Here is a 24,627-nt window from a genome sequence, read left to right as displayed (position 1 = left end):
CTCTGGACGCGCAGGCTCAGCGGCCATGGCTCACGGCCCCAGTCGCTCCGTGGCATGTGGGATCTTCCCGGACCGGGGCACGAACCCGTGTCCCCTGCATCGGCAGGGGGACTCTCAACCACTGCGCCACCAGGGAAGCCCTACAAGTACCCTTTTACTACTTACTGTAAGGTCCCCCAAAGCAGGGCTGATCTTCTCTGTATATAGAACAGTAATAAAGCTCTGTCTCCTACTAGCTATGCAACTCTGGGCAAGTTACTTAACCTCTCTGGGCCTCAGTTTCCTCATCTGTAAGTGGAAATAATAATATTGCTCACTACCTCGTGGGTGGCGCGAGGATTGCATGAGCTAATGCAATAAAACACTTTGCATGTTGCCTGGCAACCATAGGACCTGGTTAACATTATCAACTGTGATGACGGTCATCACCATCCCCACCCATCACCCACAGCATCACTAATTATCACCATCACCACCAGCATCCTCCCCCTCTTCAACACCCTAGCACAGCGCCAGGCAGATGCTGAGTGCTCATCGGGTGTCTGCTGAAGCGGAATCCCCCTGGAATAAATGAGGGCATGGGTGGCAACCACACAGAACCTCAGATGGGTTCTACGGGCATCAGCAGCAGGGGGCTGCCTGTGAGGAGACCGCCAGCGAAGAGACAGTACCTCAAAGTCTGCCCTGAGACAAGACTGCACTACGCTTCTTGCCACCCTTCAGGAGAGACGCTTGTCCCACTGCCTGACTCAATCTGTGGCCCAGCAGGCCCTCAAAGGAGAAAGCAGGATCAAATAGTGAACTACCAGAAGCTACTAGGGACACCTAACATGCCGCCTGAGCTGGGTATACACTCTCTTCCTCCTTTGCTTCAGTCTCCTGACAATCTTCCCCACGCCAAGGCCCCCAGAGACTAGAACATACTATCAGCTTTTCAGAGAAACCAACATCCTGCCCTTCAGAGTCAGGCAGACCTGATTACAAATTCTGGCTTAGGCCTTTCTAGCTGTGTGACTTGGGATAAGTGACTGCCTGTCTCTGAGCCTCTGGTCGCTCCTCTGTCAAAGGGAAACAGATGATAACGCTCACCTCTCAGGGGACTTCGAAGGATGAAATGAGATAATCTGTGCAAAGCAGATTGCGCCAGATGCAAAACGAAATCACAGGGCGTCTTGATCAGAAATTATGAAAGAGTTTCAAGAAACGACAGCAGAACATGAAGGCGAACACAGGGCCTCCTGAGCACAGGGCTGTGTGACTGCACGGGCTGCATCCTCAGAAAGCCAGACTGGTCACAGTGCCCGCGTCCAGAGAACGTTCGTTCTTCCTTTCAACGGAACCAAGCAACGGCGCTGACTGTGATAAAATTAGATGCTCCCAACTGTTAGGAGCAGCTCACTTTTATTCAGAGCTTCACTTGTATCCCAGCTGCCTCCTGAAAGGTCCAGCAGAGCTTGGCCACCCTGCTCCTGGAAGGTTTGCCTCTCTCTGTGATGCCCGAATCCTGACACCAGGACAAGTGCAGGACCTCTGGGTTAATGCACCTCCTTCTCGCCTCCATCTCTGATTTGTCCAGCTGGTTTGGTTTTGCCAGCAGGCCTAGCCCTTTGATTCCTGCCTGCCATGGGTTGTGTGAACTGGCAGCCCACAGATGTGTCTGGCTTGGCACCCCTCCCCTGGGAGTTATTAATTAAATTGTGAGTTAGCTGCCAAGATTTAATAAACAATAGAGTTCACAAAAAAATCAAAAAGGGAATCTTCTCCTGGAGATGTTCAAAACTGGCTAGCAACACAGGTCTGAATTCCCACATGGCAAACATCAGCTAGAACCAAGCAGCACACTCTCTAAGACAGGGCATGGCTCATCAGTTTGCCACAGTCCTCACTGCTCCCTAATGTCTCACATCAGACCTGCTTTCTTCACTCCTGACTCCTGCTGCCAGCTCCCTCTGGCCAGTCGAATTTCTGTCTGCAGGATGGCACGCTGACCTAATGAATCAGCAGAACAACACACACACCTGGGACTTTGACAAAGGCCTTATCATCAAAAGCAAAAATCATGGTTTAATAAAACTCCTGACCAGGATTCTGAAATTACTAATTCAGCTCGAGAGAAGAGGCTGCTTCTGACCAGGCAGCTTTCCCAATTCCATATTTATTTTCAAAGAGATTTTATTTTTCAACCAATTAGAAACGAATCAGACAGTTGCTCCATCTATAAACGTGGGCCATTCCTCTCTGTGGACTTGGACCTTCTTCATACTCTTTCCAGGGCTGCATCTTTCTGGTCTGTGTGTAAGAGGATAAAAATGGAAAGGAGGTATCAACTTACACCCACCTCTCCCCCCATGGATGTGATGTGCGGATGAGGGGCTGCTAGGAGGGTCAGAAGATGTGAGGCCAGGCAGGGCCGGGACTCAGAGAATGAGCCGGTCTCAGAAATGGCTTCCAGTGGAAACTTACGGCAAAATGCTGTCTAATACCTAACCCTCTCTGAGCATCTGCGGGAGGGAGGGAGGGTTTAATGACCTCCCCACAGCCCTCCCTCCTCCCAGCTTTTATTTCCACATCCACCAGAATCGTAAAGTGCCTCCGTTCTGCTTTTTCCAAAAAATTAAAAAAAAAAAAAAAAAAAAGAAAGAAAAACAGTTTTCAGTGGCATATGTCATCACTGAATTAATGCTGTTTGCCTTTTACTGGCTTGGCTCTCATCCCAGTAGAAGCAAATAAAAACGGAGTACAATGTACTATAAATGCTACAGGCAGTGAGACATCAGATGGACCTTTCTGAAACGCTTCCTACCCCGCAGTGAGGGCTCAACTTCTGCTTCAGGACAAGAACCCCTACGTGGTCAAGACTAAAATGAGCTTGGATCTGAGAGGCCACTCTCAGGACTCGGGGAAAGTAGGATTCTTTCACTTTTCAATAAGATTAGGAGCAGATGTCTGCACACTCAGACATCTACAGCCGGGTTCAGTCGCGCACAACGGGACTGCATTTGCTCTGATAAGGCCACTCCTTCAAAACCACCCGCAGCTGTGAATTAAGGCACTGGTTTTTGTAAAAAACTGTGCTAAAACACACAGAAAAGTCACCGTCTTAACCACGTCTAACAGTACAGTTCAGTAGGGGTAAGCATATCACACTGCTGTGCAATCGATTTCCAGAACCTGTTTTTCATCTGCAAAACGGAAACTCTGCACCTTTTAAACAGCAATTCCCCAACACCCCGACCCCAGCTCCTGGTAACCACCATCCTACTTTCTTTCTGCCTTACAACTTGACTACACTCTAGGTACCTCACCTAAGTGGACTCATATATATATATACACACATATATATGGAATCATACCCATATATATATATTTATCTTTTGGGGACTGGCTTACTTCACTAATAAGTCCTCAAGGTTCATCCAGGTTGTAGCATGCGGCATGATTTCCTTCTTTTTTAAGGCTGAATAATATTCCACTATAGGTGTATACCACATTTTGTTCATCTATTCATCAGTCATTTGGGTTGCTTCCACCCCTTGGCTACTATAAATAATGCTGTTATGAACATGAGTGTACAAATATCTCTTCAAGACTCTGCTTTCAATTCTCTTGGGTAAATACCCATAAGTGGGATTGCTGGATCATATGGTAATGCTATTTTTAATTTTGCGGGGAACCTCCATACTGTTTCCCAAGTGGCTTCCACTTTACATTCCCACCAACGGGGCACAAGGGTCCCCATTTCTTCACATCCTCACCAACACCTTATTTTCTGTTTTGCTTTGGTTTGGGGGTTTCGTGGTAGCCCCCTTAATGGGTGTGAAGTAAACAGGCGGCCGCTTTTTTATAGGGCCACAAAATTTGTCTTAATTTGCTGGAGCCCTGGCATTAGCTAAACCAGAGACACGACTGTGGGTTACAAATACATATATTCTCCTGCAACGGGACACGGGTTCCATGTTCCGATTACCACGTCTGAGCTGGATTTAGAGCATCTGTCATGTGTTTCAATTTATATCACCACTAGGAGTTCTCATCAATAAGCCCTCCTTACCATTTCACACAGAGCTCACTTAATCAGACTCAACAGTGGAACTGTCATGTGTATTTCCATTAGGTGCTGGAAAATTGAGGGCGTTTGATAAATCCCAATTTAACTCGAAGTCCCATATATACGGCAGGTCCTCATCTACCAGAAATCACCGCCACAGACACGGCATTGCAACGTCACGTGACTCTGCCATCAGTCAGGACTCACGTCAAACACACCACTCCTTACAGCCTGAATTCCTGACCCCAGCCTGTTTGGAAACCTCGGTGTTCTTGGTGAGGTCTGGTTGCCTGCACTAAGAGATACACAGGCTGTCCTAGTTCAAAGGTCACTCAGTGGGGGGCAGAAACTTCCAAGGACCCAGACACTTCCCGGGAGGAAACTAAATCACACGGGTGCCTTCAGGGCACCTGAGCTAGTTCTTTCCCACACTCCCATGAAGATCACAGCCAAGACCCGGGGCAAGCAGAATTACGTAGAAAACTTCTCCCCATAAAAAACCTGACTGCAAACTGCCACGGTAGTCCATACGAGTGCCTGTTCTATTTTATTTTGAATAAAGTATGCAACATTTTCCTACCTCCATATACCCCAGCTGAGTTTCACATTCATGATGTCTGCCCTATCTTCATGAGCCTGTATTGCTGCTTCTTTCTGACCTTAAATTAACTACTATTTTTTCCCTCAAGTACACTTTGAAAAGGAACTTTACGTTAATACTATAAATCAGAGTTTCTCCACCATGGCGCTATCAACACTTTGGACCAGGTCATTCTTTGTTGCAGGGCTGGTCTGTGCCCTGTAGGATGTTTAGCAGCAGCCTTGGTCTCCTCCCACTAAATGCCAGTAGCAGCCCCCTCCTCAGTCATGATAACCAAAAAGTGTTTCCAGATATTGCCAAATATCCCTGCAGGGAAGGGGAACAAAATCATCACTCTGGTTGAGAACCTGTGCCGTAAATTAAAAAATGGTATCTTTCTAAAAGTACACGTTCAAATACTCGTTTAATAATTAACACGTCACCTGAAACCATCTTGTGTTGCCCACTCAGGGAGCAAGCCCCTAAGGCGGGATGCAGGCAGCACCACGATGGAGTCAGGGCCCATGTCTGACCCCCGGTCTCGCCACGTCTTGCCCGGGGCACGTTCCTTAACCGTCTGAGCCTCAGTTTCCTCACCGGCCTAATGGCAACAAGGACAGCACGGGCCTCCCGGGGGATTAAGTGACATCACATTTTGGCTTTTAGCACAGACAACACCAGCATGGAACGAATGTTAACCAGTGATGTAATTATTTTTATAGGCAAAGGTTTTCTTTAGAGCTTGAAAGTTCCAAAGAGGTGCCCAAAGGAGTGGGGTTTGCCCAAAAGGAGTGGGGTGGCTGGAGCTTAGCACCCTTGACTCTGGCTCAGAGCAGAACAGCAGCCCTCAGTCGCTGACCAACACTGTCCATTCCTAGCTCAGGGGCAGGACAAAGGCCAGCCAGGGGCCAGTTCTGGCCTGGAGACTGTACTTTCCTGACCCCTAAACTGGACTGTCTCTTTAGTTGACCCCGAGAAGGCAGTCAACAAGCTTTCGGTGAATGAGTGTTTACATAATGGGGTTCTGACCAAGATTGAATCTGAAAAAGGAGCCCTGATTTTAAGGAAAGAAAAATGAAAAATCCCAGCACTGAGTGATGAGTTTGTAGACAATGCCCACCCTGAAATGCTTTTGCTGGGGCATGCCACGTACCATCCCGAGAACATTTTACTGCACCAGTAGGCATCTGAGGGTGCCCACACCACATCTGGGCTGTGCCTCCTGAGGGACGGACCATGCCTACCGCCTGCCTGATCTCTGCATGTGTCTGCGCCGGCCCCTTCTTCTAGAGAAGCATTCTCCTCTTCTCCTTCCCTGCAAGTTAATACTAAAGCTACTACTCATAGCACTTGAAAAGATGTTATCAAACATCAAGCCTTTTTGAGATGCTGGTAAAAATATAACACAGTTTGTAACTTTAAACGTTAACGCTTTTTTCAAAGAGACTAAATATTGATTTAAAGAATTGTTTTTAACACGAAGAAAAAATAAATGTGGAACAGATTTAAACAAATGTACATCCACAGTCTTTCAAAGAAGTCACCACTAACATTAAAATGATGGTGATTTCGTTTAAAAAATAAACACCAAGCTGGAGGAGGCAGATGGAGAAAAGGCTGAGATGGATGGAAGCAAAGTGAGACCTTGGGGGTCGTGGACAATGCAGGGTTTTCGGGTTTTACCCTCAAGTTACTCACATCTTTTATTCACCAGTGGGTACACACGTTTCTGCTTAAACCAGGGGTCAGCAAATGACAGCTCACCAATCAAATGAGGTCCACTGCCTGTTTTTGTAAACAGAGTTTCACCAGAACCCAATCACATCCGCCCATTTGGGTAGCACTGGGCACAGACCAGCCCTGGCTGCTTCCGTGCTACCTGGCAGAGATGCACACTTGCAGCAAAGACCTATGGTTCACAAAGCTGAAAATGTCTGCTCTCTCGGGCTGTTTGCAGAAGAAGTTTGCCAATCTCTGGCTTAACCGATCCCCACGACTACTCTCAACCTGGAATTGCCTGGAACTGCCTGGAATTCTAAAGGAAGATCCCTTTTGGCTTTGGGAAGGAGTGGATGTTCCCATTGAGATGAAGGTGGCAAGGGAAGATGCTCTGATTCACCAGTGCTGGGGACAGAGCGGAGTTCCTGGAGGTCATTTTTAAAGCCAGCTCATTGGGGACCACAGTCTCCACATGCTCTTTAATGTCCAAGGATGACTGCAGAAGAAGGACCTATGAGGGGCCTCCTAAGTCACCAGTGCCATCATGTGGCCCTCGGGCTGCCGAAAGCTCCTCGTTCCTTGTCACCGACAAGGGTGACTCTGCACCTCCTGTGGCACTAAGGGCTATGCCTATCCCCACTTTACAGACAGACTCTGGGCAAAGACTGGCCTGAGGACCCTGCGTGAATAAAGGGCAGAGCCTACTGTAGGGATCTGACTCCAGAGCTACCCTGCCAAGATGGCAGACGCTCAGATGCCTGCAGCGTTGAAACTTGAGACCCGCACGCCCCGTACCTGGAGGTGGAAATACCCCAGGTTTACCACCTGTTTCTTCTCCCCTTTCCTTGGACTCTGGAACTTGACTCCCATTGCAATGACTCATTTCTGCTTACTTGGACTACGTCCCAGGTCCCCACCCTCACCAGTCTCTCAAGGTATCAACACTCCCAACCCAAGCTCTTAGCAAGCCACACTTTTCAGGAGTGTGGACAAAAAAAATGTTTAAGAGGAGCAGGCTGGGAATGCAACTTGCCAGAGCCTCCAGCCCAGAGGCCAAACCACTCAAGCTTGACAAGCAATTCCAGGTCCACCGCTTGTCTCTGGAGAAACCACAGTGGTCCGAGTCACCACTGCCATCACCTCCTAACTCTACTCCCTGTGTCCGTTCTTGCCTCCCCAGATGTCCATACAGAGGCCCACATGACCTTCTGAGAAGGCTAATCAGATGAGTGACTCTCTTGCTGAAATCCATCACTGCTTTTCCATACCCGTTAGAACCAAATCCGCAGCGTGGCTGATGAGCCCCTTCCTGATCTGAGCTCTGCTTGTCTGTGAACACATCCTGTATCCTTCACCTTGGCGGTCTAGACACACTGGCCCTCTGATGGCTCCTTGATGATCCTAATTAGTTCTCACTTTAGGGTCTCTGGACCTGCTGCCCCTCCTGCAGCCTAGAACGCTCGTTCATGGATCATGGCATAGCTAACTCCTTCTCACCACCTGAGTCTCCATTCAAATGCCATCCCTTGACCATCTGATGCTATACTGTCCCTGTCCCCGACTCCAGCACTTGACGTTATGCAGTTGTTTACTGGAATAGTCTCAAGCTTGTCCATTAGAACATAAACCCCAGGAGAGCAAGGCCTGACTAGATCTAGAGTCTACTTCCAGTACCTAGTCCAGTGCCTGGGACACAGTGGGTACTCTATAAATATTTCTTCAATATCTTCAAACGCAAGAAATCCAACTTCTTCACAGCCAATTCCTAGAGGGAATGTCACTGCTCATGCAGGAATAGCTTCAAACCGCTTCACAAGTGGCTCGATATTTCCTCCACTCAATTCCTTGGAGGGCCACTCTGCACTTTTCCCTAAAAGTGAGCAACGCCCATAGCAAACCCACACTTCAGAAAATGAGTCCATACCAGCTTTAAGGAGGAACGTAATTCAAAACATGAAAATTTATTCTAAGTTGTATCTTAACATACGAGGTCTCAGCTTTAGATGAATTTTAATGTTTACAAGTGCAAAAGCAAATAAATATTTACCAGTTGCTTTTTTTTTTTTTTGCACTCTTATAACTCCACAACAGCTTAGATGCAAAAAAAATTGTTGCTAAACATCTTGTAGTCTGGCAAAAGAAAGAATTTCTTATTAAGAAAACCCCTCACAACAATAACAACCCCTCACGCTCAGGGCTCCCTTGTAGAAACTATCAGGATGGTTCATTAAGATTTGAGCGTGGACTTCCCTGGTGGCACAGTGGTTAAGAATCCGCCTGCCAATGCAGGGGTCATGGGTTCGATCCTCGGTCTGGGAAGATCCCACATGCTGTGGAGCAACTAAGCCCGTGCGCCACAACTACTGAGCCTGTGCTCTAGAGCCTTTCAGCCACAACTACTGAGCCCGTGTGCCACAGCTACTGAAGCCCACGCGCCTAGAGCCCGTGCTCCGCTACAACAGAAGCCACGATGAGAAGCCCACACACTGCAACGAAGAGTAGCCTCCGCTCACTGCAACCAGAGAAAGCCCGCGCACAGCAACGAAGACCCAAAGCGGCCATAAATAAATAAATATTTTTAAAAAAAGAAATGAAAAAGATTTGAGCATATGACAGAGTCACAAAGTTGCCCTCGGTCAGCATGATGGGGATCACATGCTCCCCGTGGAGGCCAGACCAGCCATGCCCTGGTCTTACCATCCAGGAACTCGCTAATTCACAGAGCAAACAGGGCTCTGAGAGCGAGAGCGCTGTTCCCCGGGCTGGGATCATGGGCTAATAACACCAGCTCTCCCCATCCCCACGCTTTCAGCTTTAACGTAAATGTCACTTCCCCAGAGGGGCCTTTCTTAATTCAAAAAGCTCCCTGCCCTCTTCCTGATTATTTTCTCTGACAACACCCTGTTTATTTCCTCTATTATTTACTGAACAGTTAGCTCGTTTTCTGGCTTTTCAGCGAACTTGCTCGCTTGCTTTCTAACATTCTTGCTTCCTGATTTCCCGGCATGCACCCTGGCGAGCTGCCGCCACCCCTGTCTTCTCCTTTACGCTGTAAGCGTCAAGCAACAGGGACCGTGCTCACCGGGGTTAGCACCCAGCCCAGGGCCTGGCACCAAACGGGCAGTACATAAACACAGGTGCTCAATAAGTGAATAAGGAATGAAATCTTGAAGGATAAACTTATTAAGATCGATGTCTTTTTTATTCATTTACCAGGGCCTGGTTGAAGTGCTTGGAGTTATTCTGAGGCAAGTCGATTTTACCAGGTACCAAGTATCAAGGCAAGACAGTCCAGCAACAATAAGAGAGTAGGTGATTCTTATTAGAATTAAAAAGACACACACACACACACACACACACACACAACACATTTTTATACCAGAGACACACAAAATTCCAGGAATATTAAGCACTCTCTGGATCCTTATCCCCTGCCCCCAATTATTTTTTAAAGGGTAGGACTGTTCACAGCAGCTTGGAGGCTCAGGTGAGGAGTGGCCCACTTACCTGGATTAACAGTGATAAATTTGCTATCTTCAGAAAATCGGTCCCCCGGGGACATAGGCTTCTTAGACGGTATCTCAGGCCTCTTGGGATCATTCGCTCTGTAATGCTCCTCTGTGACTGTGGGGGGCACTTGGGTGAGGGTGACGGGGCGGGGGTCCAGGGCGTCCTCGGGCTGGGCGGTGGGGATGGCAGTGCGGTCCCGCTCACGCCCGGCTATAGTCTGACGCCCACCATCCTGGGCAGCTCTGCCGGGAGCCGAGGGGGCGGGGCTGGGCTCAGTGCCGCTCCGCGCCTGCGTGGCGTGGGTCACGCCGTTCCTCTCCTTCTTCTCGGAGCCCTTCTCGCCCTCCTCCTCGTGTTCCCGCTCGCCGTCCTCGTTCTCACTCTTCTCGTCCTTCTCCCCCTCCTCGGCACCCTCGCCGTCCTTGGTTGGCGCCGAATCACCGTCGGGGCCCGGAGAGGCCAAGGCCTCAGGTGTGGCCGGGACGGGTCTGCCGGCCTGTTTGCTGGCCGCGGCGGCCGTGGGCAGGCGTGTGGGCCACACGGTGCTGGGGAAGGAGGAGATGCCGCCGCCGCTGAAGCCCAGGCCGGCGAGGAGCGTGCTGGTGACCACCGAGGCCACCGTCGCCTGGCTGCCGCTGGAAGACGGGCCCATCCCAGTTGCCATGGAAACAAACGAGAAGGGGATGCCAGAGGATGTCCAGGTGGAAGACCCCGAGCTGATGGGGGCCATGTCGGCCGAAGAGGCGGGAGATGCTGTGGGCTTGAAGGGGTCACCCGGGGAGGTTGGGGGAAGGGACGGAGAAAGAGAAAGCAGAGTGTCAGTCATCAGGACTGGGGACAAGGCCCTGGGTATGACCCTCCAAGGGTTTTACTCATCTTTTTACTTTCCTCATGGGGTGTCCTAAAGCATGGTGCCAAAGCTGACAGGAGGTGATCCACGGATGACCATCTCTGCTCTTAAAAGTTTTTACAATTACTTAAACATTGCAACCAGCACGTCAACCCCAACTTTTCACTGACAGGGCTCGGGAGGAGGCTAAGTGACAAAACAATAAGTAGCGTTCACGTTGTTTGAAAGACAAACATCAAATAAGCAAGGAAGTGGCAACATCAGATTGCCACCTGTTGTTGGGGTGACACTGGAAGAAGCAGGAGCCCTTGGTCTTGTATATACTGGTGGCTCTTGTGGAGAATACACTGCCCATGTCTAGAAACACTCCCCAGGATCTGGTTCCACATCTTAAAGTGAGGAAGGGGACGGACAGAGGGACAGTGGCCCGCCCACGTCTGCAGCGGCAGGTTCGGAAGCAGGAGCCATGCTCTACACCGAAGGCTTAGGGAGCTGTTTACAGCCGGCATCCCCGTGCTGGGCGCTGTACAGCCGCCGTACCTTCCAGAGTCTCCGGATTTATCTACAGCAAAATCTATGCTCATGTAGATGACAACGATAAGAATTCTATTTAACAAGTACCAACTGTGTGTTGGGCCTTCCCAAGCTACGCTGGAGACACACATGATCATCACCCCATTTTACAGGTGAGGAAAACGAGGTGCAGAGAGGTTAAGGGGTAGAGGTGGCTGCCTGTGCCCAAACCTCAGCTCATTCTTCCCACCATACTAAATTGGGGCTCAGCTGTGAGATTTTATTTGTACCTAGTATCTTAGGAAAATAAGATGTGTTGCTCTGAGTTATTAGTTTAGTTTTAGTTCTTGAAACCTGGTGTGCAGAATCCAGAATTTCATCCCATCATTTATACAGTTCAAAATAATACAGCCAGAACAACTCACATTTCATCACTGTATCATCAAGTTTCAGTTTGAAAAGTTTGTTTTTGAAGAACAACCAAGTTAGCAAATGTTGAGTTCTGAAGTTGGTTAATGAAATGCCAGGTGCCACTTAAGATAAGGCACTGCAGACAGAGCAGTCAGACAGCCTGGGCTTGAGTCCACGATCGCTCACCTGCTCTCTGGGAGATGCTGGGCACATTAACTCACTGAGCCTTGGTTTCCTCATCCATAAAATGGGAGTAATAGTAACACGAATCTTGAGGAGCAAATAAAATAATAATCTGTGCCTGAAACCTGGGAAAAGCTTAATAAATTTTAGGCTCTTGGGCTTCCCTGGTGGCGCAGTGGTTGAGAGTCCACCTGCCGATGCAGGGGACACGGGTTCATGCCCCGGTCCGGAAGGATCCCACATGCCACAGAGCGGCTAGGCCTGTGAACCATGGCCGCTGAGCCTGCGCGTCCGGAGCCTGTGCTCCGCAACTGGAGAGGCCACAACAGTGAGAGGCCTGCGTACCGCAAAAAAAAAAAAAAAAGGCTCTTATTGTTATCACCAAAGCTGCAATTAATATTGGGATTATTAGTTGCACTAGAAAGGGGAAAACTTAGATACTGAGTCTCCAGAAATGTGCAAATGTAACTGGGCAAAGGACAACCATTCTTTTTTCTTTCTTTTTTTTTTTAAAGCCGCACTGCATGGCTTGTGGGATCTTAGTTCCCCAACCAGGGATCAAACCCGGGCCCCTGAGTGAAAGCGCCGAGTCCTAACCACTGAACTGCCAGGGAATTCCCAAATGACAACCTTTCAATTTTAGCATGTCTACTCCTTTGCACTCTTATGTCCTATGCTCCCACAAATAATAAATAATTAAAAATATGGAGAATTTTTATCTCTACAAAAATTATAACAGTATAACACTACTGGTTTAACTCTGTCGCACAGCCTGTTTTTATAATGCATTGAATTTTAAGAGTGAATAATGTAATTTATTCAGTATTTTAACCGCTTCACATTGAGCATTTAGACAACATCATACTGCCACCTCGTGGTGACAGTTTTAACTGCATGCAAATTACCAACCAGACAGGACAAAGCGATTACATTCTCTACTTACCACTCCTGTTTTGACAATTCTGGTCCCTTGGAATATTCGAGTGGTATTAGCTGAGAAACAAAGAAATTACACTGTAAACAATATAACTTTGTTGTTTCGACAAAACTGCACTTACATACACAAATCTGAAATACATATAATTTTTATGTCATAAAATGAATATTCCTCTTTCGATTTTTTTTCCAACCATCAAAAAATGTAAAACCCTTCTTAGTTTGTGAGTCATTAAAAAACATGTAGAGGGTCAGGTTTGGGCTGTGGGCCACAGTTTGCTGACTCCTGTCTTAAGCTATTAATTTACAACTTTAAGAAGTTTTAATCATTTTTCTATTTTATTCGTAAGGTAAAACTTACGTACTCTAAAATGCACAAATCTTAAGTGTAGAGTCCAATTAATTTTTACCTCTGTAAACACCTGTGTAACTCCCCCTCCTCCCATATTAAGATATGAACATTCTCCAGCACCCCAGCAGGTTTGCATGTGCATGCATGCAGGCGGTACCCTCATGACCTTTCCCTAAGGTCGCCACCACTCTGATCTCTGTCAGCGTTTTGTCTATTTTTGAACTGCTTATAAATGAAATTGTATTATCCCATTGTTCTTCACTATTGTCTTTTTGGTTATAATTTCTTATATTATCCTTTCAGTGACTATAATATGCATCCTAAACTTATTACAGTTTACCTTAAACGAGTACTTTTATCTCTCCTTAAAAATGTAAGAACTGTAATTTATTTGCCCAACTCACTTTTTGTGTTCTGTCATATATTTTATTTCTATCAATACTTAAGTTTTAAAACCTCGTAACACATCACCACTGTTGCTTTAAATGGTCAAATTCTATTGTTTTTTAATATTTATTTATTTTACTCATTTTTTTGGCTGCGTCGGGTCTTTGTTGCCGCACGGGGGATCTTCGTTGAGGCATGTGGGATCTTTCGTTGCAGCGTATGAGCTCCAGGGCACGTGGGCTCTGTAGTCTGCATGTGAAGCGTGGGCTTAGTTGCCGCGCGGCATGTGAGATCTTAGGTCCCCGACCAGGGATCAAACCTGAGTCCTCTACATTGGAAGGCGGATTCTCTACTGCTGGACCACGAGGGAGGTCCCTCAAATTCTTTTATATTAGCCACAGGTTACTCCTTCTGATGTCCTTTCCTTCTTTCAGTTCTGTTCACCCATGTGTTAGTATTAAACAACGTAACTACACAAAATGTTTAACTGGTAAAATACACATAAAACTTACCATCTTAAACACTTTTAAGTGTACAGTTCGGTTGTGCTAGATCCTTGGGCCACAGATCTCCAGAATGTTTCCATCTTGCAAAACTGCAACTGTGTACCCATTAAACAAGTCCCAGCTTCCCCCTGCCCTCTCCCCCCCACCCGCAGCTCCTGGCAACCATCCTTCTACTTTCTGTAAGTTTTAGTACTCCATATATCTCATGTAAGTGGAGTCATATATATTTACTTGTCTTTTTGTAACTGGCTTATGTCACGTAGCATAATGTCTTCAAGATTCATCCATGCTGTCCCATGTGTTAGAATTTCCTTCCTTTTTAAGGCCAAATAATATTCTGCTGTCTGTATGTACCATATTTTGTTTCCCCCTTCATTGCTGATGGACATCTAGATTGTGTCCACCTTTTCTCTATTGTGAATAATGAAATGCTAAACAGTATAACTTAAATAATATATCAGACTGCTTCTTTGTGCTGATCTCAAAAACAGCAGTCTTACATAAACTAAACGTTTGCTTCCTATACATAAAAGACACTGAAAAATTAGCAAAAAACTGCTAAATCTCCAAATAAATAACATTTGTACCTGCTGGAGTTTTCATCTACACTAGAAGTGGGGCAAGTACCCGACATATTTTTTTATTTGCCCTGCAAGCTTTTTGGGAAAAAAAAAAAAAGAATTTGCTGCCAACGTTGTAAACAGCAACTTTTACCTAAAAATCCCAATTTCCTGCTCATCCCTGAAAAATCACAATATTGGGCAAAACTGAGCTCACCTTCCTGCAGGGCAACATTTGGTCGGTGCTGAGTGTCCGTCACCCCTTTTCGAAGGGCACATTCTGCAATTTCCCACTGACGGCCCTCCCCTCATCTGTATGTGTTCCCTGCCTGGCCCCGGGGCACCTGTATCTGCGAGCCCCAAGTTAACGATATATTCACTTCGCTCAGCTGGAAAGTGAAATGGGTGAAGAGACAAATGTGGAGAACAGACCGATCTAGATGTCAATACAACCAGGTCAAATGAGGCAGCCTAGGGAGCAAACAGTTCCTGCCTGGCACTAAATATAACCTCCCACCATCAGTGAGTTGCTTCGGGATCGATACTGCACTGCCTCAGACAGGTGTACACACCTCCCTTTGTTAAGACAGGAAGAAAGCCCCCTAAGAGACCTGCGTTCCCTGCCCTTTACAAAGGCCTTAATTTAAGGCCAACAAACCGGCCACTCCATCAACATGCCCGCTTTTCACTGATCTTGAACAATTTCCACTGGGGTCAGTTCCAGCCGTGGTGACTACAAAGTTTCTACAAGAGCTTTCAGATCAGGAGTCCACCGACCCGGTGGACTTCAGGGACGGGGGAAAAAAAGAGACCTGCACCCCCACTAAGCTGTCACGGAGATGCAGCTTTTCCTTGCACGAGGAACGCAAGCTCCAAATCTCAGCTGCATTTTAATAGGATCGTCCTACGACTCTGCGATTGAAATGGGAGTATCTTCCTACTGCCTTAGAGTTGTTGGAGCTATTTCGGAGTATCACTTATGTTCATCACTACTCAGAAATCACCGTCGCTAATAGACCCACCACTTGTCATTTAATACTTTCATAAAAGAAGCGCACAGATGACTACGTTCCCAATTTGTTTAAAATATTTTGACAATCGTATTTGAGCATAATTGGTTTCCTTTCCTATGTATTTTACCTGTTTATTTTAAACCATTCTGAGAGAGGATCTGTTGGCTGGGCCAGGCTGCCTAATGAGTCTGTGGCTCAAAGAAAAAGCTTAAGAGGCCCTAGTTTCCATGACTGTCGAGAATTGCAAAAAAGCCTTTTGAACACTTAGTAATCAATCTTTTTAGCCATTTGTTGAAGACCGGGGATACAGGGTAATATTTATGCTTTAGGGGTGGTCTGTTGTTGTGTACAAATGATTGGGCTTTGGAATGAGAGATCGGACTCTTCTTAGTAGCCAAGTGATTTTTCGCAAGTTACTCAACTGCCCAGGACGTCATTTCCGCCTCCGTATAACACCTGCGTTACAAGTTGCCACGAGGTCAAATGAAATAACCGATGGGCAAACGCTCTGTAACTGGGAGCCGCTCTACAGATAACGATTACCATTATTATCATATTTACTACAGTAAGGTAAACATAACTTATTTATTACATTATACAGGACATAAATATTGCTTTATTTACTATAATAATGTAAATATTCCACAGGGCTTCCTCATGCTCCCAAACCAGAGGTAAACTTTATCCCTGGGAAACCTAATTATTCTGAACAAAGGTGTCCATGAAATTCCCTAAGTTAATTTCCTTCCCTTTTAAAACTTCAGTCCTAAGAGTTGACCAGTTTTGTACACCGGCCTCTACTGCTCATAAACGCCTACTTGGCTCACCAGAAAAGGCACGCTAGCTTACCTGAAGATTTTGTTTTTCCACTGCCCACTGCTGCAGGGAAGATGCTAAGGCCATTGTGTACCCCTTTGTTAACACGCTTGTTAACACGCAGGGACAAACACCAGTACAGAAAACGAGCAAACACATGTCCACCCCTGAGCAGAGAAAGTCTGCAGACAAAGGAGACACTGGCCATTTTCAAGTCACCGTGATCAGACATTTTAAATATTCCGTGCTTGGAATTTACAGCTGACAAGGCCATTTTGAATTGCATTACATTACAAACATTTAATTTTTCAAAGTCCGTGCAGAAGCCAACGAGCTCAGGGGCCTATTAATCAAGAAAGGCGGTGCTGCGGATTCCAGGCTCCTAGCTGGAGTGCATGGAAGGCCCAATTATGATTTATGTGCCGGAAGATCCGGGGCTCCACTCTGGCTTCCCGTGCTCTCTCCCCTGGGCTGGCATAGACCTGGCCTTGGCTTTCGGACCCTCCTCAACACAGGCAGATGGGCCAATACATTCAGGGCAAAGGTGGACATGGCGAGTGTGATTTATTTGTGAGAAAAAATACAGCCATGCTCATTTCAATTAGTTTAAATGGAAGGATGAGATAATGTGAACATTAGCAAAGAATATTTCAATACTAGATGCAAAATTGCAAAGCTAGAAGGCATCTTTGGAGGGACTCTCAGCTGAAGGGCTTCTTATCCTGGGTTCATCATTTATTACTTTTTATATTAAACCTCATACTTAGGGGGTATTTATAGTTAGTACCAGGCACTGTGCTCATCAGTTAACATGCGTCACCCCCTGTCACTCTACAAGGACCCTGTGAGGTCGGTACTCTCACAACTACCACTTCTGGACTGTGAAATTGCAGCTTAGAGAAGCCAGTCAACATTCTCAGAGTCGCAGAAACACTAAGTGGCAGCCGGGACTCAACCTTGGGGCCCTCATGTCAGGGCCCTGGCTCTAAGCCAGCTCTTCTCAATCTGTAATGTGCATGCCTGGTACCTGAGCCATCTGGTTAAAATTCAGATTCCTGGGCCCCGCCCTCTGAGATTCTGAGACCATTAGTCTGAGAGGGGCCCATGAATGTGCATTGCTCACAGGATTCCAGACAATGAAGCTGGTCCACAGCCTACAGGTTTTATGGGGCCCCTAAAGCTGTAATACGCAAAATTCTGGCATTTTTCTAGAGAAAGTGTCCAAAGTCTTCATCAGATACATGACTCGCAAAAGTTAAGAATCCCTGGCCTGGTGTGTAGGTGTCTCAGAAACTGAGGATTCAGGAAGTAAAGAACCTTACCAGGGAGGGCATCAGACCGGCAGAGCAAAGCCCAATGTCCTGGTTGCTCCCTTCATGCTGGTCTTAGCGCCCCTCACCAAACCAGGTCTGCAAACTACGCCCCACTGGCTGGCTGCCAATTTTTGTCAACAAAGTTTTATTGAAACCAGGACTGGGATTAGGTCGGGGCAAGTAAGACAGAGTGGATCCTGTCTTTATGCAAAAGTTCGATATTTTGTTCAAGAACCTTTTGCATTGATTTTGCTTTTAAAAAAATATTCCATTGGGCTTCCCTGGTGGCGCAGTGGTTAAGAATCTGCCTGTCAATGCAGGGGACACGGGCTTGAGCCCTGGTCCGGGAAGATCCCACATGCCGCGAAGCAACTAAGCCCGTGCGCCACAACTACTGAGACTGCACTCTAGAGCCCGCGAGCCACAACTATGGAGCCCGCATGCTGCAACTACTGAAGCCCGTGCACCTAGAGCCTGTGCTCCTCAACAAGAGAAGCCACTGCAGTGAGAAGCGTGCGCACCACCACAAAGACCCAACACAGCCAAATATATATATATATATATATATATAAAAAATATATTCCATTGAAATACAATGTATCTTGATGACAGAGTTTTTAAGAGCTTCTTTGAATTCTGCACCAAAGTGAATGCTCCTCTAGGCTCACCCTAGTGCTGGTCTGAAACTTTCCACTAGACCCTAAATCAGCTAACTGAATCATGTTAGAAATCCAAAGACGATATTCCTCCACACGACTAGGAGGTGATTCTGTGATCTGACACAGTATTAGACAAATACTTGGTTCCCCACAGTTGGAACATAACAGTAATTAAAAAAATAATCAACACTTCATTCTTCTTCCCCTCTTCTGGCCTGTGAAACCCCCAACCAAAAAGACGGGCCTAAATTCCCCAGGCTTTTCAGGCGTTATTGCAAACCCCACACTGATGCTGAGGCCAGGTTTGTATTCTTGTGTCCAAGCACCTGAACGGGAAAAAAGACAAAGCCCAAAGGGAGAAGGGACCCGGGGGATGCAGGGCAGACAGGAAGGGCAGCTCCTCACCTTGGAAGAGCATGGTCTGGCTGAAGTCACTCCTCATGTCATTGCGACACACGGCCTGGACCCGGAACAGGTAAAGGCTGTCAGGTGAGACAGGGCTAATGGTGGCTTTCTGCAGGGGAGGAAAGAACAGGCAGTGACCTGGTTTGGAAGGCCAGAGCACACTTTACATTTGAAAGCCAAACCTAAGAGAATGTTAAGTGTTGCCTGTAGGTTTCTGGGTACCAAGGCAAAGCAGGACAAACATGTTTCCTCACTGACCAAAGGCTCACCTTGAGAAAAATGAGCTTTCAGAGATAACCTCACCTGGGAATCTGTTTTCGACATGGAAATGTGTAGGGTGAGAGAACAAAAAGTCGTCTTGGCTCAGATACTTGACGCGGGCTTGGAACGTGTCTTCAGCCCTCTTTATACTCACGAGGCTGGGACTACTCTACCTTAGAAACGATAATGATTTACCCTAGACAGCCTCTAGAATTATCAGGTGTACTGAACTTCCAGGGCCATGCAGAGATTAGCGCAGACACAACAAAATCTCTGTTTCTTTGCAGTTTAAAGGCATTGTTGTACCTTGACCTTAGAAGATATGGGACCTTAGAAGATATAGAACACCTGACTAGAGGTCAGAGGACAGGAGATCTACCTGTGTCACACCACTCACCAGCTGTGTGATTCCGAGTCAGTTGCTCAATGTCTTTTGGCCTCTGCTCCTTTTAACTGTTAAACGGACAGAGTAATATTTCCCTCACAGGGCTCTTGTGAGTGCTGTACAACAAAGGCTGGGCAAGCCTTGTTCGTAGGTAGTCCACACCACGAAATGGAAAGTACACCCCCAGTCTAACACAGGGGCGGCAAGCGACGGCCCACAGCCCAAAGCTGGCCCGCTGTCTGTTTTTTGTAAATACAGTTTTGTTGGCACACAGCCACGCCCATTCATTTACCTGTTGCTATGGCAGCTTTCACCCTTTGACGGCAGAGTTGAGTAGCTGCCCACAGAGGCCATACAGCCCTTAAAGTCTAAAATCTTAACTGTCTGACCCTTTCTAGAAAAAAATTTCCCAACCCCTGGTCCCAACATCACAAGCCAAATCCAGACCCCCATTCCTCAAAGCTTTATTCCAAGAGTCTTTTAAAAATCAGAAAATGGAATTACCTAAAAAGCCGGCAGGGCTCGCTTCCTGAAGAAACAAACAACAAAAGCAACTGATTTTCAAAGACTCCCTAATGGATGAAATGTCTTGTCATCGCATTGTGGGCCAAGTCCAGAAAGCAGCTCTGGGAGCTTAACCACTGAGTGGGTTTTTCCCAGTGTAGCTACTGAAAACCTCTGAAGAGGCATTAAAATGTTATTGTGCCCACACCTGCTATCTGTTGCCTAGCAAATGGATTCCTGGTGAGAGGAGGAGGTTGGGGTCAAGTTATTTCACTTTCAGCCTCATTTCTCTCTTTTGGAAAAAGGAGGCAGTAACACCTGTCCCACAGGTCGGCAGTGAGGGCGTGAGAGAGAGACGTGGACGCTGCAGAATGCCGGGAAAATGTTCAGTATGACTTTTAGGTTTCTGGGCCACGTGAACCCTAAGTTGGAGGATAGCTTTGCTGCCACTAAGTCAGCACTCTCAACTTCTTGAGGAATCAATTAATTTTGTGTGTCCCCAAAGAAAATAACCACCCCTAGAAATTCTTATAAAAAAAGAACTTGCTGTCAAAGCACGTTTTTCTCTACAGCTCTCTCTTTCTCTGAAACTCATTTATGCCTCATACTCTAAACCTCCAGCCCCGTCTTCTGTTCAGAGCAATAGCTTTGCTCCATCTATGCAGGGATTTATTAGAATTCACTCCAAGCCGGTTATCTATTCATCTCTGCATGTTTAATTATTTTCCACTTAGAATAAGAAACCAAATAAGCGCCTAGATAGTTTCTGCTGATTAATGCAAGCCACCTTAGTTCAGAGAAACATCCCTCACGGACTTCCCGTCGTGACAAAGGTTAAAACACATCATAACCTTGGGTACCTTTCAATAGATTCCTCTCCGATTTCATGAAGCTCATCATTCCCTAATGTGACCCAGATAACAATGTCTAGTGGGGAAATTGAAAACATAAATGGAAATGAAGTAAAAGAATCTTCATCTAAAGGAATACGAAAAGTATTATTCTATCACTGATTGAATGGGCCCCGGGGACTCTGTACGGGGAGGAAACAACGTGCTAACAGTCATTAAGGATCCCACTCAGTGCTATTACGTTTTCCATGTGCATATACAATTATGGGCTTCATTATCCCAAAGACTTCTTTTGATTAACAATAAACGCCAGGCTTTCAAACCCAAATGTGTCACTTTGAGTTTCCCTGCAAAGATGTAAAGAGCAGCGCTTGTTGGAGGGATTGCTTTTCCAGGGGAAGAAGATGGCTTCTGCAAACGTCTGTTCTGAAGGGCCTTGGTGGGGACTGGCCACTAAATATTTATGCACATTTAAGATGAGCAGCTGGATTGGGCATGCGTAGCTCAAAGTGAGGTCAGGTATTACAGCGTCTGAGAGTCTGAGAGCGGTGGCTAAAAATTCCGTGGTCACTGGGGTCTAGCAGGTTGGAATGTATGAGGCAGATGAAATGTGACAGAAGGGAGTGGTGGGGACTTCGGAAAGCTGCAATGGTGTGGGGAGGAGGGTGGGGGCGACAGCTGCCATGGTAATAAGAGCCAGTACTGACCCAGTGCTCGCTCTGTGCTAGGCCCTGCTCTACAACTGCAGAACTCACCTAACATTTACAGCAACGCTAGCAGATGACAAGCGCTTCGTGGAGGCTTTCGGACTTCTTTTTTTTTTTTTTTAAATAATGAAAGAAAAAGCAGTCAGTTTTGAAGGGCCGAGTTACAAAGAAATTAACTTTTCCTGGTGGTAGAGCCATCAGGTATAAAGGCGGAATGGAGCCCGGGCAGGCTCCGGCCCCGGTTCACCCCGGTGGCACCCGTCCTCAGCAGGCAGCGTAGGGCTGGGATGCCACAGGTCAAAGCACGCCAGAGAGATGCGCAGGGGCCCCTCCCATTGCTACAGACAGCCTGACTCAGAACAGGGAGGTGTTACCAAGTCCTTGTCGCTGTCCTTCGTGAACGTCTTCTCCTTCTCATCCTCGTTCTTGGTCCAGCTGTAGGAGATCATGTAGTTCATGATGGGCGGGTGGTAGATGGTCTCCGGCTGACTCCAGGACACCTGCAGTGCTGTCTGGTTCAGGGGCTGCACCTTCATGTGGACGGGCGGAGAGCTGCAGACTGAAGACACATGGCCAAGCTCAGGGCCTCGTGGCACCACATACATACACGCCCCGTGTTCCTCAAGACTGCAACCTCGAAAGGCTGACACAGTAGGACGGGGAACACCCACGCCCCCATTGCTGGGATCCACCGGCTGCTAACATTCTGCCACACCCGTTCCCCCTCCCCCCTTCTCTTTCTACACACACACACGCACGCACGCACACATGCTTCCCTGCTGTGTCACTGAAAGCAAGTTGCAGACATTCTGAACTTCACTCCTTCAACTCAGGTCTGTATCTCCTAAGAATAAGGACATTCTCCTCTATAATGGCAAAGTCTGAGGGTCTGTGTGACCCCCAAATTCATGTGTTGAAACCTAATGCCCAATGGGATGGTATTAGGGCGTCGAACTTGGGGAGACAATTAGATCATGGCGGTGGAGCCCTCATGGGTGGGATTAACGTCCTCATAAGAGGCCCCAGAAAGCTCCCTCACCCCTTCTGCCACGTGAGGACATAGTGAGAAGACGGCTGTCTGTGAACCAGGGAGCAAGTCCTCACCAGCCAGTGAGTCTACCAGCACCTTGATCTTAGACCTCCCAGCCTCCAGAGCGGTGAGAAATAAACTTCTGTTGTTTGTAAGACACCCAGTCTATGCTATTTGTTACAGCAGCCCAAGCTGACTACAGTCATACCTAAGAAAATAAACACTAACTTGATATTATCTGACATTTACATCATCCCTATTCAAATTTCCCCAACTCTCTCCAAAAGATTATTTATATAACCCTTTCCCCGCCCGCATGACATGTCACATTCAGTATTATAATGCTTTAACTTCTTTTAATCTAGCATTCTCATCTGGCCTCTTCTTCCACAATGAATTTTTTTAGAAGCCAGGCCACCTGACATGTGGAATGTTCCAGCTAACTAAAATTGTAGGTGACATTTTATTGTAAATAGATCACAGTATAAACAAATACGATGCAAAATGAGACTTTAAATAATTTTAAAGCAAACGCACAAAAAACCAGGACGACTTTCTCTGGACCAGCAGAACTCTATGTAACTATCCTAATGGAGGGCAAAGGAAAAGCCAGGCTAATTCCCCTGTTTATTCCTTGTGGCCGGCAGGTTTGAAGGAAGGTGGCAGCTCTATATCTATCTACTAACAAACCCATTTCAGAGCTGGGAGTATCAAGTCAGCCATTAACAGCGACATTTTGGCCCTCCAGATGTGCACTTTCCCAGGGGCCTTGGTTCCTGCCCGCACAGGGCTTCCATTCTGAAGCAGGGTTTCTCAACCTCAGCAGCACTGGCCTCTTGGGCCAGAAGACTCTTTGCTCTTGGGGGCTGTCACGTGCACTGTAGGATGTTTAGCAACATCCTGGGCCTCTACCCACTAGATGCCGGTAGCACTCCCCCCAAGTTAAAACAACCAAAAATGTCCCCAGGTATCGCCAAATGTCCCTGGGGGGGGGCAAACACCCCTGAGAACTACAGGTCTAAAGGGGGAGATGGGAATTCATCAAAGAATGACATGTGTGCAGCTACTGTCACACACCAGGATGGGATGGGCGGAGGGGAGGAGAGGAACGCTGTATTTTCCAAGCACTTTCTAGGGAGACTTGATTCATGCTACAGGGTCCAGGGAAGACTCTTTAGAGGCAGGTGCATCCAACTGAGAACTGCGTGGAGATTCACTACGTGGGGGTCAGGAGAAGAGGGGAGGCCGGCCAAGGGACCTCAGCAGGGAGAAGGCCTGAGGGGCCCAAAGGAAGGCAGTGGGGCTGGATCAAGGGAGGCCAGTGGAGCGGGAAGCCTCTCAGGCCCAGATGAAAATTCTGGCTTTTACCCTACAGTACTCCGAAGCCACGGGAAGGATGTGAACCAGAGAACGACGCAGGCAGGTGTGCACTTTACAAAGCTCCCTGGAGCTTCAGGTGAGCAAAGAAGAGCCCAGAGGGGCTAAGAGAGGAGCAGAGAGGCCTGTCAAGAGGTGCTGCAGACGGCTGGGTGCTTGTCTACCTAGGAGAGAACAGCAGGTTCTAGAGCAGAGAGAGGCAAAGCCTGGCGATGCGTTGCACAAGGAGAGGCATGAGGGCGAGGGACGCAGAGAGGACGATGCTGGGGTTTGGGGGGCAGCAGGGGAGCAGCCCTGGAGGGGACGGGCCAGGGGATGTGGGGCTTGGTTCTGGGTTCTCCCAGGAGCCCATCTCCAAGCCATGCAGCCCACCATGAGCCAGAGTCCCCTATTTGCTCCTCAAGAGCCCCAAGCCCAAGGCAGCCCTGGGGAGGATGGCTTTCCTGCCAGAGAAGCAGGGACCCAGCTCTAAGCAGCTGGCTGATGGAGAAAAGCGGAGATTGGTTTTGACAGGGAGGCAGCCTTTGGCTCTTCGACTGCCAAACCCTGCTTCAGTCGGACAGATTCGCTTTGTGCAACTGAGACAAGAAGGAAGGGATAAATTAATGAGGCATCCCCACTGCCCTGCAGAACCCCGGGAGGCATTTCGCTGCCTGCTGCGCAAATGCCACCGGAGCAGGGACATCAAAGAAAGAATGTGATGTTAAGGCTCCCTCAGAGACGGGGGGTGAAATGACAGAGTGCGGACACT

At 47.4% G+C, this 24,627-nt stretch overlaps 1 protein-coding gene across 7 annotated transcripts in view; it reads right to left on the bottom strand.

Moving 5' to 3' along the window:
• PTPRG (protein tyrosine phosphatase receptor type G) overlaps positions 1 to 24,627 on the bottom strand; it is a 725,999-nt gene that overhangs the window by 94,530 nt on the left and 606,842 nt on the right. For all 7 annotated transcript variants that reach the window (XM_073811323.1, XM_073811322.1, XM_073811324.1 and 4 more), the window contains 4 exons: positions 21,844 to 22,028; positions 18,762 to 18,870; positions 12,758 to 12,807; positions 9,855 to 10,617 (listed from right to left, as the gene is read on the bottom strand). In XM_073811323.1, the coding sequence (XP_073667424.1) occupies positions 9,855 to 10,617; positions 12,758 to 12,807; positions 18,762 to 18,870; positions 21,844 to 22,028 (1,107 nt within the window). The remainder of the gene's footprint in view (positions 1 to 9,854; positions 10,618 to 12,757; positions 12,808 to 18,761; positions 18,871 to 21,843; positions 22,029 to 24,627) is intronic.

The sequence above is a fragment of the Tursiops truncatus genome, chromosome 10 (genome assembly GCF_011762595.2).
Source record: "Tursiops truncatus isolate mTurTru1 chromosome 10, mTurTru1.mat.Y, whole genome shotgun sequence".
Taxonomy (NCBI): Eukaryota; Metazoa; Chordata; class Mammalia; order Artiodactyla; family Delphinidae; genus Tursiops; species Tursiops truncatus.
Note: the sequence above shows the minus strand (reverse complement) of the source record. Positions and strands in the feature narration are given on the sequence as shown.